The sequence below is a fragment of the Argopecten irradians genome, chromosome 12 (genome assembly GCF_041381155.1).
Source record: "Argopecten irradians isolate NY chromosome 12, Ai_NY, whole genome shotgun sequence".
Classification (NCBI taxonomy): Eukaryota; Metazoa; Mollusca; class Bivalvia; order Pectinida; family Pectinidae; genus Argopecten; species Argopecten irradians.
The window spans coordinates 12,386,099-12,400,546 of NC_091145.1; the positions used below are offsets into that span (position 1 = coordinate 12,386,099).

Here is a 14,448-nt window from a genome sequence, read left to right on the forward strand (position 1 = left end):
ATAATAAAAGATGGAGTACCTGGAGAAAAACCACCGACCAGGAATCAGTACCTGGCAACTGCCCCATATGGGATTTGAACCCAGGACCCAAAGTTGGTGGACTTAATTAGCTTGTGGTAACTATTATATGTCTGAATCCTTTAACTACTCTGTCACTACAGCCCATTTTTTAGAGGTTCAACAACAACAGTCAATCGAAAGGTCACAGAATCATCTATTCAATTTGTTTAAGCATACAGACACCATAAATAATATGCGATGTTTAAATAAAATGTGAAATCCATTACCTGCGATAGTTTCTCCACCGTGACCATCCTGACGGGAACACAGTATAGGGAGCAGGATGTGTTACCAAGACTGTTCTATAAGGCCCGCCATAGGTGTACATCTTTCTTACATGTCACAATTTTTTAAAGTAAATAAAGAAGTCCATCCCAATGTATGTGGAGTATCCGGAGACATAAATATGTCTATATTGTCTGTATTGTGGACTAACTTCCCCGTTTATAATGTTAAGTGTAACCTGAGCTACAAAGAATGTGACTTGTATCAATGACAGCATGATGTCATTTGTACTACTACTGATGGAAGATTCTTTTTTTTTCATTTTTATTTCCTCCGTGTTTATAACTACACAAAGGTGTGCATCGTTATCTTTAGCTGTACATATCTTTACAGTTTATCTTTACACTTTTATAATTCTCTCCCCCTCCTCCTCAATTAATGCAAGGCCCTTAACCTTCACAACATCCATGTTATCACTATATATAGCTACTGCACTAGAAATATGGGTATAAAAGCCTAGATCACGACCTTTATTCCACTTACAAATTTGACACTTATAAGTTAAAGCCTAAAATATCATGCAGCAGACTTAAATGTTTTATGAAGACAATGATTTATATTCTACTTCTGTTGCACCAAACAGCTAAGTAGATATATATAAATATACATGATGATGTATAGTATTTTTTTAGTTTTACCATTGATAATTTTTTTCCCTGTGCTGTTTTCTTATATATATTTGTTTTCATTATGATTTACTCCATTGAACTCTAAATATAAAACTTTTGCCCCAAAGAAAATAATAAACACTTCAAAAATACACTCACAAATTAATACTTCATACATAATAGCCATATATCTCTTTATTGCATGATAACAGGGTTACCTCCCATGTAACACGGAGATGATGGCATTTACATACAATCAGTTGAGCTGTACAATGTTCGCCCTGATATAGCTCAGGTGGGTTTTTTTTTTTATTTAATACTGTATTGGACAATTTGCCAAATATATCAAGTAAAGGAATTTCTGGTGGTAAATAACAGTTGATATGAGGCTAAACACAACATCTGGATATCGTTATACCAGTCAGTCAACTGTAACAGTAACTTATTTACATTTATAAACAGTTACAAAGTAGTTGATGTCACTAATAATGTACAATCATGGCAGAAGGGAAGTAACTCTCAATACATTTTAACCCCAAATTTCTAATTCATTTCTCATAGATATAGTTTTTGGCAATGAGGCAAGGAGCGTTGTTAGTAATTAACCTAAGACGTTTTATGACTGGAACATGCGATGGACTGAAGGTGGATATGTTATTTCTCTATGAGCACACCAGTCTTCTACTGTACAGTTATATTACAGCAGTGAGCTGATTCACACGACTGGCCCTGTCAATCAAACCCATCCCATGTGATCTTACCAACTCTCGTGAATACTGTATATTATTTATAAAGTCAACACTACCAGCCAGTAACAGGTTGCCAGGCAGCCAACCACACATAACAAAATCTACAGTAATTAGGTTTTTTCTAATTAATAAGTAAACAAACTGTAGTAAAAGATCACATTTAGATCTTATATTGGGGTAATATTCTCAAAGAGGCAGATATCATATAGTCATCCAGTCAAAGAGAAAGTAGACCAGTTATTAAGATACATATTGATTGAGGTTATTAACTTAACAGATTGAATGTGTAACAACATGAGTACTAATGTGTCCTTTTGTAGCGTTTTTATAGTAAAATTTCTGACAATGGGGCTGTAGCAGCCAACGGGTAGAAGTGTTCTGACATATAAAAACTGACCCTGTGCCTCAGGGTTATGAGATCGAAACCCAACAGGGGGTCGTAGCCAGATACTGACTGTTCTTTAGTGGCTTTCCTCTGAATATTCCAGCTATCCACCACTTTCTGGTACATCCTTAAATGACCTTGACTGTTAATCAAGGACTTTAAAAATAATTAATATGAAATTTATACAACAAAAAAACGACATCCTGGTGGAAACATTTAGCATGTACTACGTTGACTGGTATATCCAGGCTATGGTTATTCAGATCCACCACAGTACACAAAACAGAAATGGTCTGTAACTATTATTAACACATGTTTGAAAATTGGGTGTTAATAAGATGATGGATTCCAGCTCACTGAAGGACAGGTCCTGGTTAACTCTGTAACACAGGGGATACCGGGGCATATAATATAGGAGTCCTGGGGTATATAATGTCCTGTGTATCAAATACATCTAGAATGCCAACATGGTGTTAGATTTTATTTTACTCAGTACAGTACTACATGTATGTATGTAGTACCATGTAGTAAATGTACAGCTGTATGTGAATTCTAGTATTTTATATCAAAGAAACACAATTTAACAAAGCATGACAATTTATTGACTCGTGCCTTATCCAGGCATCGAACTCATGATCTACGCCACCCAATCGCCTAGCCAAACATACCTGCGCCTTCTACCAATTCTAGTATTTTTATACAGTAGCGGGACTGGACGGGGGCCATCATCAGCCATGATAAAGTCCAAGGTTTGTGTTTATGCTGTTCCAATATCCTTTAGAAGCATAATCGAAGGACCCCACTATTTGAATGGAACTTCATTCTTTTTACATAAGGGGACCCTAATTTATCTGAGAAGGACCCCATTTATGGAACACCCAGCCCAAACACTGAAGTTCATTCCTGCTATAGCTGTTGATATAGATGTTAAATGCTTAAAACTCTGAATTGATTATTATCAAAATTGTACATTTTTTTTTATTTAGAGAACTTGAAGCAAAGTGTGGTACATTTTTTTTATTTCTTCAAGCAAAGACTGGGACATTTTTTAACAATCACGTAATTTACACTGATACATACAGAAAATATCAAACTTTTATTGATTAAGGCTTACTGAGAAGCACCATAATTAATTCAAAATATCCTATTGCAAGGTCCAAAAGTACATGACACATTGAACCCCAGCCTCTCATACCCAGTATCCTTTCTGTTAATACATAGGCTGTCAGCTGAGATTATCGGGTAATGCCACTATTCTTGGTGAGACTTCAAAGATGGTAGCAGAGCTTCAACTCATCATAATTAACTTCAAGGACAAGTTTGGATTGTTTGTAATTGCAGATCGATGAAGTTACTATCCTGAGAGAACTTCCACCTGCTGACATATGTTCACAGCCAAATAAATATACATTACATGTGTACATTTGGATCGAAAGAGTTTGTATTTCCTTGACCAGAAATGTATTATAGGAAGTTTATATATAATAGTTTGTTTTATACTATATACTCAGTATAATAGGAAATTTACGGTGGTGATTCATCTATGTATCAGTTTTGGGGGAATGTATCATCATTCCTAAGGTTAAAACACCACTCAGCTTGACATATTTCTAATATTAGCTTTATGAACACGCCATACCACACTGAATCATTTATCATCGCTTGCCAACACTAATTCCTGAAGGTGTTTTATTTTCTAGTTTTGTAAAAGTGTTTTATTCAACACCAAAATTGCTATCTTCCAGTTAAAGAACTGATAAATCACTGCTATAATTTTCTGAAATTTGACTATTGTGTTTGGTCTACTGTCTATGTACCATCCTAAAGCTTGACCTATAAACCTGTATCCTTTATTAAGAAACATGGACTTACACAAGTTACAGTATAACTCCTTTAACTCGAACTTGCATTTCTTGAAAAATCCCATTACTTGAACTGATTGCATGGTCCCGACTGTATCCCTAATCCCTATATATTTCATATAACAAAATCCTGGATAGCTCGAACTGCTATTTGTCAAATACCCCTAATTCCTCAAGTAGAATTATATACCTGTTTCATCAAATACATAGTATTAAACCATGTATTAATTCATCGAAAAGGTGTTCGGTCATTGAGAAATTTTCAAAAGCTCATTTTTCTGTAATATGTTTTCAATTTGATGTTGCTATCATAAAACCACTTTAATGAAAATTCAAAATGCTGAAAATCACAGTAATTAAAATGACATTGTACTGATAGCTTATAAATGCATGCATGTCTGAAATATTTGAAATCTTATAGTGAAACATGTCATAGAACATACAAGAATTACACATAACTATCTGTCTCATCCATCCTATTTTTGTCATTATTATCTATTAACAGTAATTCTAAAATTTGTGTAGTTCAGTTTTACAGGCTCTGAATAATCACCCGAAGACGAAGTCAAATAAATCCTGCTACACATGGATGTGCTAACGTTATAGCAAGGTTGGTTGAGATCGTAGCTGGTCTAAACACAAAACATTAAAAGTCAAACCTGTACCTTTTGCGACTTTCATCAATTATAAATGAATTATTATAAGAACAAGGTCATTTTTTAAATAGTGCCTGATATTCAATTGCTACCTGATTGATTGCAGCAATGGCTGGTTTTACGATAATCTTCCTTGAAAAGTCCTAAGTATTTTGTCTATGACAGGGATGTTCGGTCTGTTACATTGTAGAATCTGTAAAATATCCTGACTTTCAGCCCATTAAAACTTTGGTTATATCTGACCTGCCAATTCAGACAATGTTAAATACATAACTCTGTAAAATCAATTCTGAAACATCAAAGATAACTACTACAAAACCCTTGTGTTGTGAGAGACTACCGGCCCTTACACTTTAAACGTTAATGATATCTGATTTTCTAGACTTCAGCCTTGGAAGTTTTAGTTTTTTGTTGATAAGACAACATACACCATCAGCTAACATCAAAGAATTTTTTGTCTATGGAGTAAAACTTCTTCTCAAAAGTATAGTCTTATCATTATAGTATTCTCTTAAAGATGATAGACCGCCGATAGAGTATATCATCATTTGAACAATAATTGGTGTTTAATCGTGTATATTATATATATATAATTAACACAAAAAAATAATATAAAATAATTTACTTCGCCTTTGGTGCATGCGCAATCAGTACTTCATTCTATATAGGATATAGTGGCACAGAATTTTTTCGAGATGCAATTAATTATTTTTTATATTTTTTAATTTGAAGTAAAATTAGAAGCTCAAACTTTTCAATGTTGGTAAAGGTCTAAAGTAAGTAACTTTTGTAACTGAAGAAAATTACAAAATCGTTTGCTCCTGTTTTTAATAGTGAAAAAATACCATTTGTCAGCGGTGGAGCATCTTTAATCATAAGTTGGATCTTTTAATTTTTTTCTATCTATCTATCACAAAGATCTATATTAAATTAAAGTGAAATTATGTAACGATATTTCTGGCTTTATGAATGCTTAAAAGCATATATACTGGTAAATATACTAAAATCTAGTAACTTATCTCCCCTTTGTTAAAAACTTCCAACATAAAGCAAACCACAGGCACTTTATCTGTTAAGAATTAAAGTGAAAATCTAGTGAGATACATTGTATGGCACTATCTTGAAATAATTACAACAGGACCAGTTTCACACCAATATAATGAATGTGATGCGCATTAAAATATGATGGATGATAGAAATTATAAATCTTTAAAAACAATTTTACCTACTACTGATATACTTGCCAACAATCTTCAAATACAAACAGCAATTTGCCATCAAGGCATCTGATGATTATGGTTAAAAAGATATAGTATTATTAAAGATATAAAGCTTAAGGTGGGCAGATGGCCTGAGACTTTAAAAAATCTGGTTGATCTATGTAAAATCTTATCATATTGGCCCTAGTCTGTATTTGCATATTACAGAGTTATCTACCCTTGTGGATAGGTATCGATTGTGATGTCACATGTTTGAGAGCCTAACATCATACATTTTGGTGAAAACGACATGAATTACGCTCATAAAATAATGATGTAACAATCGATACCTACCCGCAAGGGAACTAACTCTGTAATATGCAAAGATGGAATTAGCTATTCAATGAATAAAAGCTCTGAAAATAGTGCATGGAAATATGAAAAGTGATAGCCATGCAGAATTTTCTGGTTGATGTTTGTTCATATATCGGCCATCACCATTTCACTGACTTACGGTTGTTGGGATTTCTTTCGATTCATGTTTTAAGTCTCAAGGGTTTGCAAATATGCAATCTCCATATCATTTTACAGCACAGAAAATGACAAGGACTACACTTTTTTAGTAAAAAGTCTATTCAAATTATACAGAAGGACTGTATATTGGAACACCCTTGGATTCTTGAAATGTTCTCTCCAAAGAGTAAAATATTGAAAATGATGTGAAACTGCCATGACCCTATAAACACAAAGCCCAGACATTAACATCACAGAAAAGTCTGGAAAGTACTCTAAACAGGAATACACAAAATCTTGAGTATCCTCCCTTTACACTGTATAAATATAAAGTATTTATGAATCTAGCTGAGAAGAATCCATTTTGAAGATTGATGTTTTTGGCTCTCTAGGACATATTTTGATATATTAGCAGGTAGTTGGATTATTTCAATATAAATTCATGTACAATATCTCAAAACTGTTGTTTCCGAAGTATCAGATTTCTGTGACTAGCATATTTCTTTTTAATCGATGTTATCAAAATTTTTGTAACAGAATGCAGAATTTAAAATAAATTTGATCGCTACCTCTGCTAGGGATCGAACTTGGGAGTGTTGGATTAGTAGTCTGACACTCAAACGATGGAGCTAAAGAAGAGTTCTCCCTAGCCGAACAGTATATTACAGCTTTTATCGATCAAGGTTACATTATAAAAGCAAAATTAACCTCAGCATGATACTCAAAATTTTGAATGCTAATATAAATTATTTGTTAACAATAAGGGAGATTAATTAAGTCGCAATAATCTGTGAAAATCAAACTCATAGCAGTCCACAAATGCCAACATTGACACTTTAAAAAACAAATGGTGCATGTTGGTTTGTGACATGTACATTGTGCTTCTTGAACTACAATCCAAGATATCAGTTGTGGATAAAATAAAATTGTTATTAAGATCAATCTTTTTAAAGTCTTGATCTGTCTTTTGAATGCAAGATTTATATTTTCTGTACTATTCTTTACCTACAGTTATCGCTTGAATGCGTGCAGAATTTCCATGGAATGGTATCAAAACTGCTACTGCAACTGTCCCATTATTTGTATATTGCATCAACCATTTTACAAAAACAAAAAAGTCACCACACAACTCGAGGTAAATGCATGGTTGAATTTCAAGTGTTTGAAAGGGGTAATTTCTTGAGATTTGTAATGAAAAGAGACAATATCAGTCAGGCTCACTCAGCAATATGTTTTCATCATGCACCTGACCAATCTAGGTTGTTTGAATGATGTCATTGTCATTTAATTACCACATCTTAAATATAAGTATTATTCTTCTTTGTGGTTTCGCTATCTGTCAATAGTGACAATTATTATCTAAATATTGATGAAAAATTATTATTGCATGTCAAGATTTTGGGTAAAAATCTTTGACAGTGTCATAGACTGTAATTATAAGTCGTATGGCTAATAGGCCTAGACGTTGACCCAGTATGTTTACAACAGTTGTGTAGGCCTATCTTTATTTATTATGCCTCAAGTCGTCACATGTTCTGCATCAACTGTCGAATATAACACGTGCTTCAATTGATTGACAGGAACATTCAGAGCTTGAAGCTTGGATCTGGATGACTTATTGGTCGCCAATAAAATTCCTTTTCGAGTACTCTTGAGAAATGCCAGGAAACTGGGACATTCAGTACGGTCGCTTTCTTCGTTACTCCGGACACATTTTGAATCGATAATACACACATGCATTTTATATTGGGTAAGCAACGAGTACGAAATGAGTCACAAATAAACACTGTCATGTATTAGTGACAGGTGGCATTATCAGTGTCTTGTAAGGTTTATCTGTGTGTAACACTTATCCAAAATGTGTAAAACACTTATCACAAAACACGTTTCTTATTGTGTATTAGCCAAAATACTTACTGTGTATTTTTGGATTTATCCTCGTTCTTGAACCGCGGTTTAGCCTTAGAGCGTTTCTTGCGGCTCTGAATGGCCAGTGCTGAAAGAAAAAATGATAATATGTAATTCAGAAATATGTCAGTGTTACTCACAAAAAAGATCTCTCATTAATAATGTTTCGTCAAGTACCTTTACGAGGAATTTTGGAGCTCATCCTCGTATTTTCATTCACTCTACCATTAGCCGGAGAGTACGCATGCGCTCTGTTGCTTAGTTGCATGATGGGAAACTACACTTCCGCATACTACGTACCGTATTTATCATAATCATACATCGATTATTTTTGCCAAGGCTGCCGTTATAAACAGTAAACACCCTTTCCTTTGCGTCATATAAAACTCTTATTTAATAAGATCGACTTTTTCTAAAGTTAACTTGTTGGTATCTTACATTCCACAATCACTGGCTGTGTTATTTATAAACAATGAAAAAAGCACAAGAGATGATTGATGATATTTAGTACAAAGTCGATGGGACGTTTTAAAAAATTGCAACGACATTCGCATAAATTGTCTAATATTGAATACAGAATTATAGTATACAATTATACTGTAATTTCTTCTTCACGTGTATAACCCATGAAAAAAAGAAAAATGAAATCTTAATACAATTCGCAATATTGAGTAAATTTCAGTTTTATAAATATTAACTTAAATATTATTGACTTTCGGTATTTAATATGGATACAATGTATATGTTAGATTCAAATAGAGTATTTGACCAAAAAATAAATCGCTGCACAGTATATATACAACCAACACCAATTTTATGGGATGAATTGTTTAGCCATACATTGAAAGAGAGATCATGTATACATGTACATATAGAACACTTATCAACGCAAAATTTGTATTCATTCCATGAAAGTTGCACCCAAAATGTATCATCGTATATAGTCTAACATGTTTTGATAATTAAATTTCACATAATAATACCCTGATTAACATTCACTCGCATGCGTGGTAAAGATTTAGTACAGCCTGGACCACGTGTCTTTAGATACAGCCTTTTATAGTTTGGCGCCAATTATATCGTGCGACGGTCTTATAGTGACGTCACTCGATGCTTAGTATGACGCCATATTTTCACGAAGGAGAATATTTCAACCGGACCCAGGGTTATTTTAAACTGTTTATTTATTTGATATATATAATATACACGTGAAAGCGAAAAACTACTTAATCCGTCAATTGTTATTTCACATTAGCAAAAATAAATGTACAAGTGTTGAAGAAAGTACTATGCTGTGATTTCCCCAGGATGAAGTGTGTCAAGTATCAGAGTTGATTATATATTATGTGAACATACCTAAAAGTAATACAATCCCTGTATAATGTGCCATTCTACAGCGCATGATCCAACACACCACATACCACACAGTTTTTGAAACAGCTCCCGTTGTTTCAATAAACAGGGTCCAGCAATTTCCGGCGGTCTCCGTCATTGAACGTCTGGGCGGCCAAGGACACCTGATTGCTTTCCATCACTTTACACTTTCCCGCCAAAACATAAATTCGATTTTTTTTGTCAACGGATAAGCAGGTAGTATATGGTCCTTTGGTGTACGAATAATGATACATTTCGTGTCTTTGAAACCGATCGTCGCTCTTTTTAAATCTTCAAAGGAAGCCTCTGCAGGCCTGTGGTTGATCATGTTTTTCTCCTGATCTACCTTCAATTTCGCTATGAAAAGCATACATAATCATTTTTGGTTGAACAAATGCTTATAGAGAATATATCAAACCTTTTGAAAATGTACACAGGCCACTTCACGATCACAGAGTTCAATATATAGTTATATGGACTTTTTGGAACTAGTAGCGTTAGTGTCCCCAGAAATAAGGTAAAACGTGCTGCAGCGATGTACTACTAGCTACTAATCGTTACCTATAGAAATAACAATACAAAGACGGAGTATTCTTTGTTCCCCAAAGATACAAAGACGGAGTATTCTTTGTTCCCCAAAGATACAAAGACGGGGTATTTTTTGTTCCCCAAAGATACAAAGACGGAACATTCTTTGTTCTCTAAAGATACAAAGACGAAACATGATACGAAGACGGAACATTCTTTGTCTTACCCAGAAGATCCCTTCACAAGGACGGATTCATAAAGGGAATGGTTCAGTTAAACAAAATCACACAAAAAGACAACAACATTGAATGACAAATGGTATATGGATGTATTAAAGGACCGCTACCTTTCCGATATGGCTGTTAAGTGTTAAAATTGGAATGTAAAATAAAATTAATAGTTTTGTAGAGTCGGAAAAGATACAAGCTTACCGTTGATACTACGCTTATCATCGAATTTTACACATTTAAATAAAATTATTTTAATATTAATTTTCATAATGCGGGTCATTTTATGTTTCCAGCCGTCGTCTTAATTACCGTGCGTTAGTTGACTATCACTGCGCTAGACGACAAAACTGCGAAATGACTTTTCACACTTAACATAAATTACACAGGGAATCTTGCATCTGTTTGGTGTTGTAACCTCATCTGCAGCCATCAATTAAAATTTTATGGTGTAATTATTGTTTGTCATAAGCTTTTATTTTTGTTTCGGATAGGTAGTGAGCCTTTAATTGCATTTATAGCAAACCATGTTCCAAATCTGTGTTCAAACATGATACTCCGGCTATCCAATCAACTAATATTAGTTGTGGAAGTCTTGAAACCCAAAAGACCATAGCTTTTATGGGGCAACAAAAAGGAGATCTAGCCAAAGAGTGAAACATACTTTCACACCTTTTTTCTTTACACAAAGTAGAGAAAAAGAAATACATGGTTCCGCTGGGGCTCGAACCCAGGACCTCTCGCGTGTGAAGCGAGCGTGATAACCACTACACTACGGAACCGGTATATATATATATATGTAGTTTTTAGTAAAGGTAGCTGTTTTGATGTGGTAATAAGTGATCACTTTCGCTGTTGTTACATATAATACACAGTGGATATAACGCAGGGGCGTAGGAAGCGGGGTGCAGGGGGGGGGGGCAACTGCCCCCCCCCCCGTTCCCCAGGACGGGGGGGGGGCAAACATGTCTTTTTGCCCCCCCCCCCATTTTCGCCGACTGAAATTTTCTAAAAATGCTTATTTGAAAGAAAAAAGGGTCCTCCTGCATATTTTTCGTACTTCATTCTAGAAAATTTTCCGCTGCGCGGCGCATTTCTTAAAACGTTCAAGCACATAATGTCAAACCTTAAATAGTAAAAATTCAATACACACAAACTAGACTAAAAATGTCCATCAAGGGATTCTATGTACTATTTAAAAAAATGTCTCTTAAAAGATCAATTTGTTTATATGTCTTAGCGAGACAATTAATTCATTTTTTTATGTTACACAACAATGTGCCGATGGTGTGAAGCCGGTATATTCAGATCGAGTAGGGTTGCATAATGTTATGACGACACAATTATCATTTCTAAATGCAGGTAGCTTTAAATCGAAAAATTACCATGTTAAGAACGCTTTATAATCATTAAAATTTATCGTAAAACTCATCTCAGCCATTCTAAATCGTAATTTTTTTTCCCGGGGGAGACCCCCGGACCCCCCTAACACCAAATTCTCGCGCCTTTGGGCGCTCGCAAATACATCAAAATGCATCGTAAAACTCATCTAAGCCATTCTAAATCGTAATTTTTTCCCAGGGGAGACCCTCGGACCCCCAAAACACCAAAATCTCGCGCTTTCGGGCGATCGCAAAATCATCAAAATACATAAAACTCATCCCGGGGGTCACCCTCAGACCCCTAATAAAACACCAACATCTCGCACCTTCGACGCTCACACGCTAATTTGGCCAATTTGCGTATTCGTTAATTTCCTTTTAGCGACTCCATTGTCTATAAATGTGTACAAGGATTAAATTTAGAGATATATGAAAAATGTATATAAAGCATACATGGTTGGGAGTTGAATTAATCTCCTCCTGTAGGTGCGGCGGCGGGGGGGGGGGGGGGTTTACAAAATATTGAGGATCCCCCCCCCCCCCCCCCCCCCATGACGTTTCATCTTCCTACGCCACTGTAACGTCAGTGATAGTAATCACTGGAGTATCGAGGATGATGATCGTAATGACGGAATATATCCCATCTTACGCTACGGACCAAAATAGCAGTAAAGTGTTTATACATTATACATTACTAAACAGAGAGTGAAACGAATTTTTATTGTATAGAGAAAAAAACAATTGGTTCCGCTGGGGCTCGAACCCAGGACCTCTCGCGTGTGAAGCGAGCGTGATTTTTTTTTTATCTTTAAAACAAACAAAGGTGCGTCGGCCGGGAGCGAGCGTGATAACCACTACACTACGGAACCGATATGATAATTTTACATTAAACAAAGTAAATGTATCAATGTGGTATTTACATCCCTCTAAAATAAGTGATCGTTCATCCTCGATACTCAAGGGGTTACCATCGATGTCTTTATATACATCCCTTGACTATCTCATAAAAAAACTGAAGGCAACATATAAGACACAATGGATATTATCAGTTATAATTACCCCTGGAGTATCGAGGATGATGATCGTGATGACGGAATCTATCCCATCATAGCATCCGAAATAGCAATAAAATAATTATGTATGTAATAAAGAATAGTAAGCAAATAGAAGAATGCACTCTCTTGATTCTAGTATATATATATGGCGTTAACGTTTCTGGGGAGGGGAAGGGTCTTCTCTGTTGCAGTGCTGTGTGCAGTTGGATGCGATAGAGAGTAATTGTTATGGGGTGACGTTAGACTGTCCACCAGTCTCTAGAATATTGAAAAAAAATTTGAAATTTGGCTTGATTTTTTGTTTGTGTCTACTACATGTCTGATTCTAGGGCAGATAATCTAGTGAAAAACTCTTTTGATAGTGGTTGAGTGCAGTTGAATGTGGTGGGATGCGGTGGAGAATAATAGCTGTGGGATGCGGTTGGATGCGGTAAAGAGGGGCAGTGGTGGGATGCAGTGGGATGTGGTGGAGATGGAGAGTAGTGAGATGCGTTGAGATGAAGTGGAAAGGGATATTTGCGGGGTGAGGTGGAATTCGGAGAAGAGGGATAGTGGTGGGATGCAATGGGATGCGACGGAGATAGAGAGTGGTTGGATGCGGTACGATGTGGTGGAAAGGGATATTTGTGGGGTAAAGTGGGATTCGGAGAAGAGGGATAGTGGTGGGATGCAGTGGGATGACACGGAGATGGAGAGTGGTCTGGTGCGGTAGGATATGGTGGAGATAGAGAGTGGTGGGTTAGTTGGGACGCGGTGGAGATTGAGAGTGATGGGGTGATGTTGGATGCGGTGGAGATGGAGAGTGTTGAGATAACGTGTGAGGTGCAGTGAGATGAGGTGGAGATGGAGAGTGGTGGGTGCGGTGGGATGAGGTTGAAAGGGATAGCTGTGGGGTGAGGTGGAATGCGGTAAAGAGGGATAGTGGTGGGATGCAGTAAGATGCGGTGAAGATGGGGAGTGATTGGGTGTGGTGGGATGATGTGGAGATGGAGAGCGGTGGGTGCGGTAAGATGCGGCGGAGAGAGAGAGTGGTGGTGTGCGGTGCGATGCGGCGGAGAGAGATAGTTGTGTTGTGAGTTGGGATGCGGTGAAGAGAATAATGGTGAGGAGAGGTGGGATGTGGGGGAGATGGAGAGCGGTGGGTGCGATGAGATGCGGTGGGATGCGGCGGAGATAGATAGTGGTGAGTTTACACTTCTGGAGAACATGCCTAGCTCTCAGTTGCACCTTTTTACCTAGATTTTGTTATGCTTAGTTAAGTTTTTGTTTTCTAATGTACGTCAATACGCTTTCTTTTTTAGAGACTGTATGTCGCCACGCGTTTAAACTTCATCAGAGGTTAATTCATACTAGGATGCAGCGTATTTATTTATTCATTTTAATGGTGGATCCTACATTCGATCTTACCGTAAATTCAGTCATCAACACCTATGTCTGTTGAGGAAATCCAAACACTATGACATGGCATGCAATGGAACTTATTTAGATTCTGCTATCACAAGGAGACGAACCAAGAATGATATACGAGGGTTCCAAAAAACGGTCGTTAAACCAACCGGTAACATGAATATAACACATACATACATACATGTGTATAACGTAAATACCGTCAATATCACGTCTCAAGGAGTGATTCTGGACAATTTGGTGGGTTCGA

The 14,448-nt window shown here is 36.2% G+C and overlaps 1 protein-coding gene and 2 non-coding genes across 4 annotated transcripts in view; all 3 read right to left on the reverse strand.

The window, feature by feature from the left end:
• The window catches only part of LOC138336152 (SRSF protein kinase 2-like), a 59,445-nt gene extending 50,965 nt beyond the window's left edge, over window positions 1-8,480 (reverse strand). Inside the window, exons 1-2 of one of the 2 annotated variants that reach the window (XM_069285483.1) lie at window positions 8,403-8,480; window positions 8,235-8,313 (exon numbers count right to left, since the gene is read on the reverse strand). In XM_069285483.1, coding sequence (XP_069141584.1) covers window positions 8,235-8,313; window positions 8,403-8,427 — 104 coding nt within the window. In that variant the 5' untranslated portion in view covers window positions 8,428-8,480. Of the gene's footprint in view, window positions 1-287; window positions 499-8,234; window positions 8,314-8,402 lie in introns of those variants that run through there. The other variant, XM_069285484.1, reaches the window with a different exon arrangement.
• A 2,583-nt stretch (window positions 8,481-11,063) lies between these two features.
• Trnav-cac (transfer RNA valine (anticodon CAC)) lies at window positions 11,064-11,136 on the reverse strand. The gene has a single exon. It is a non-coding gene; the product is annotated as a tRNA-Val (tRNA).
• A 1,342-nt stretch (window positions 11,137-12,478) lies between these two features.
• Window positions 12,479-12,605, reverse strand: Trnar-ccg (transfer RNA arginine (anticodon CCG)). The gene is made up of 2 exons: window positions 12,569-12,605; window positions 12,479-12,514 (listed from the first exon to the last, which is right to left on the reverse strand). It is a non-coding gene; the product is annotated as a tRNA-Arg (tRNA).
• Between the last annotated feature and the right edge of the window lie 1,843 nt (window positions 12,606-14,448).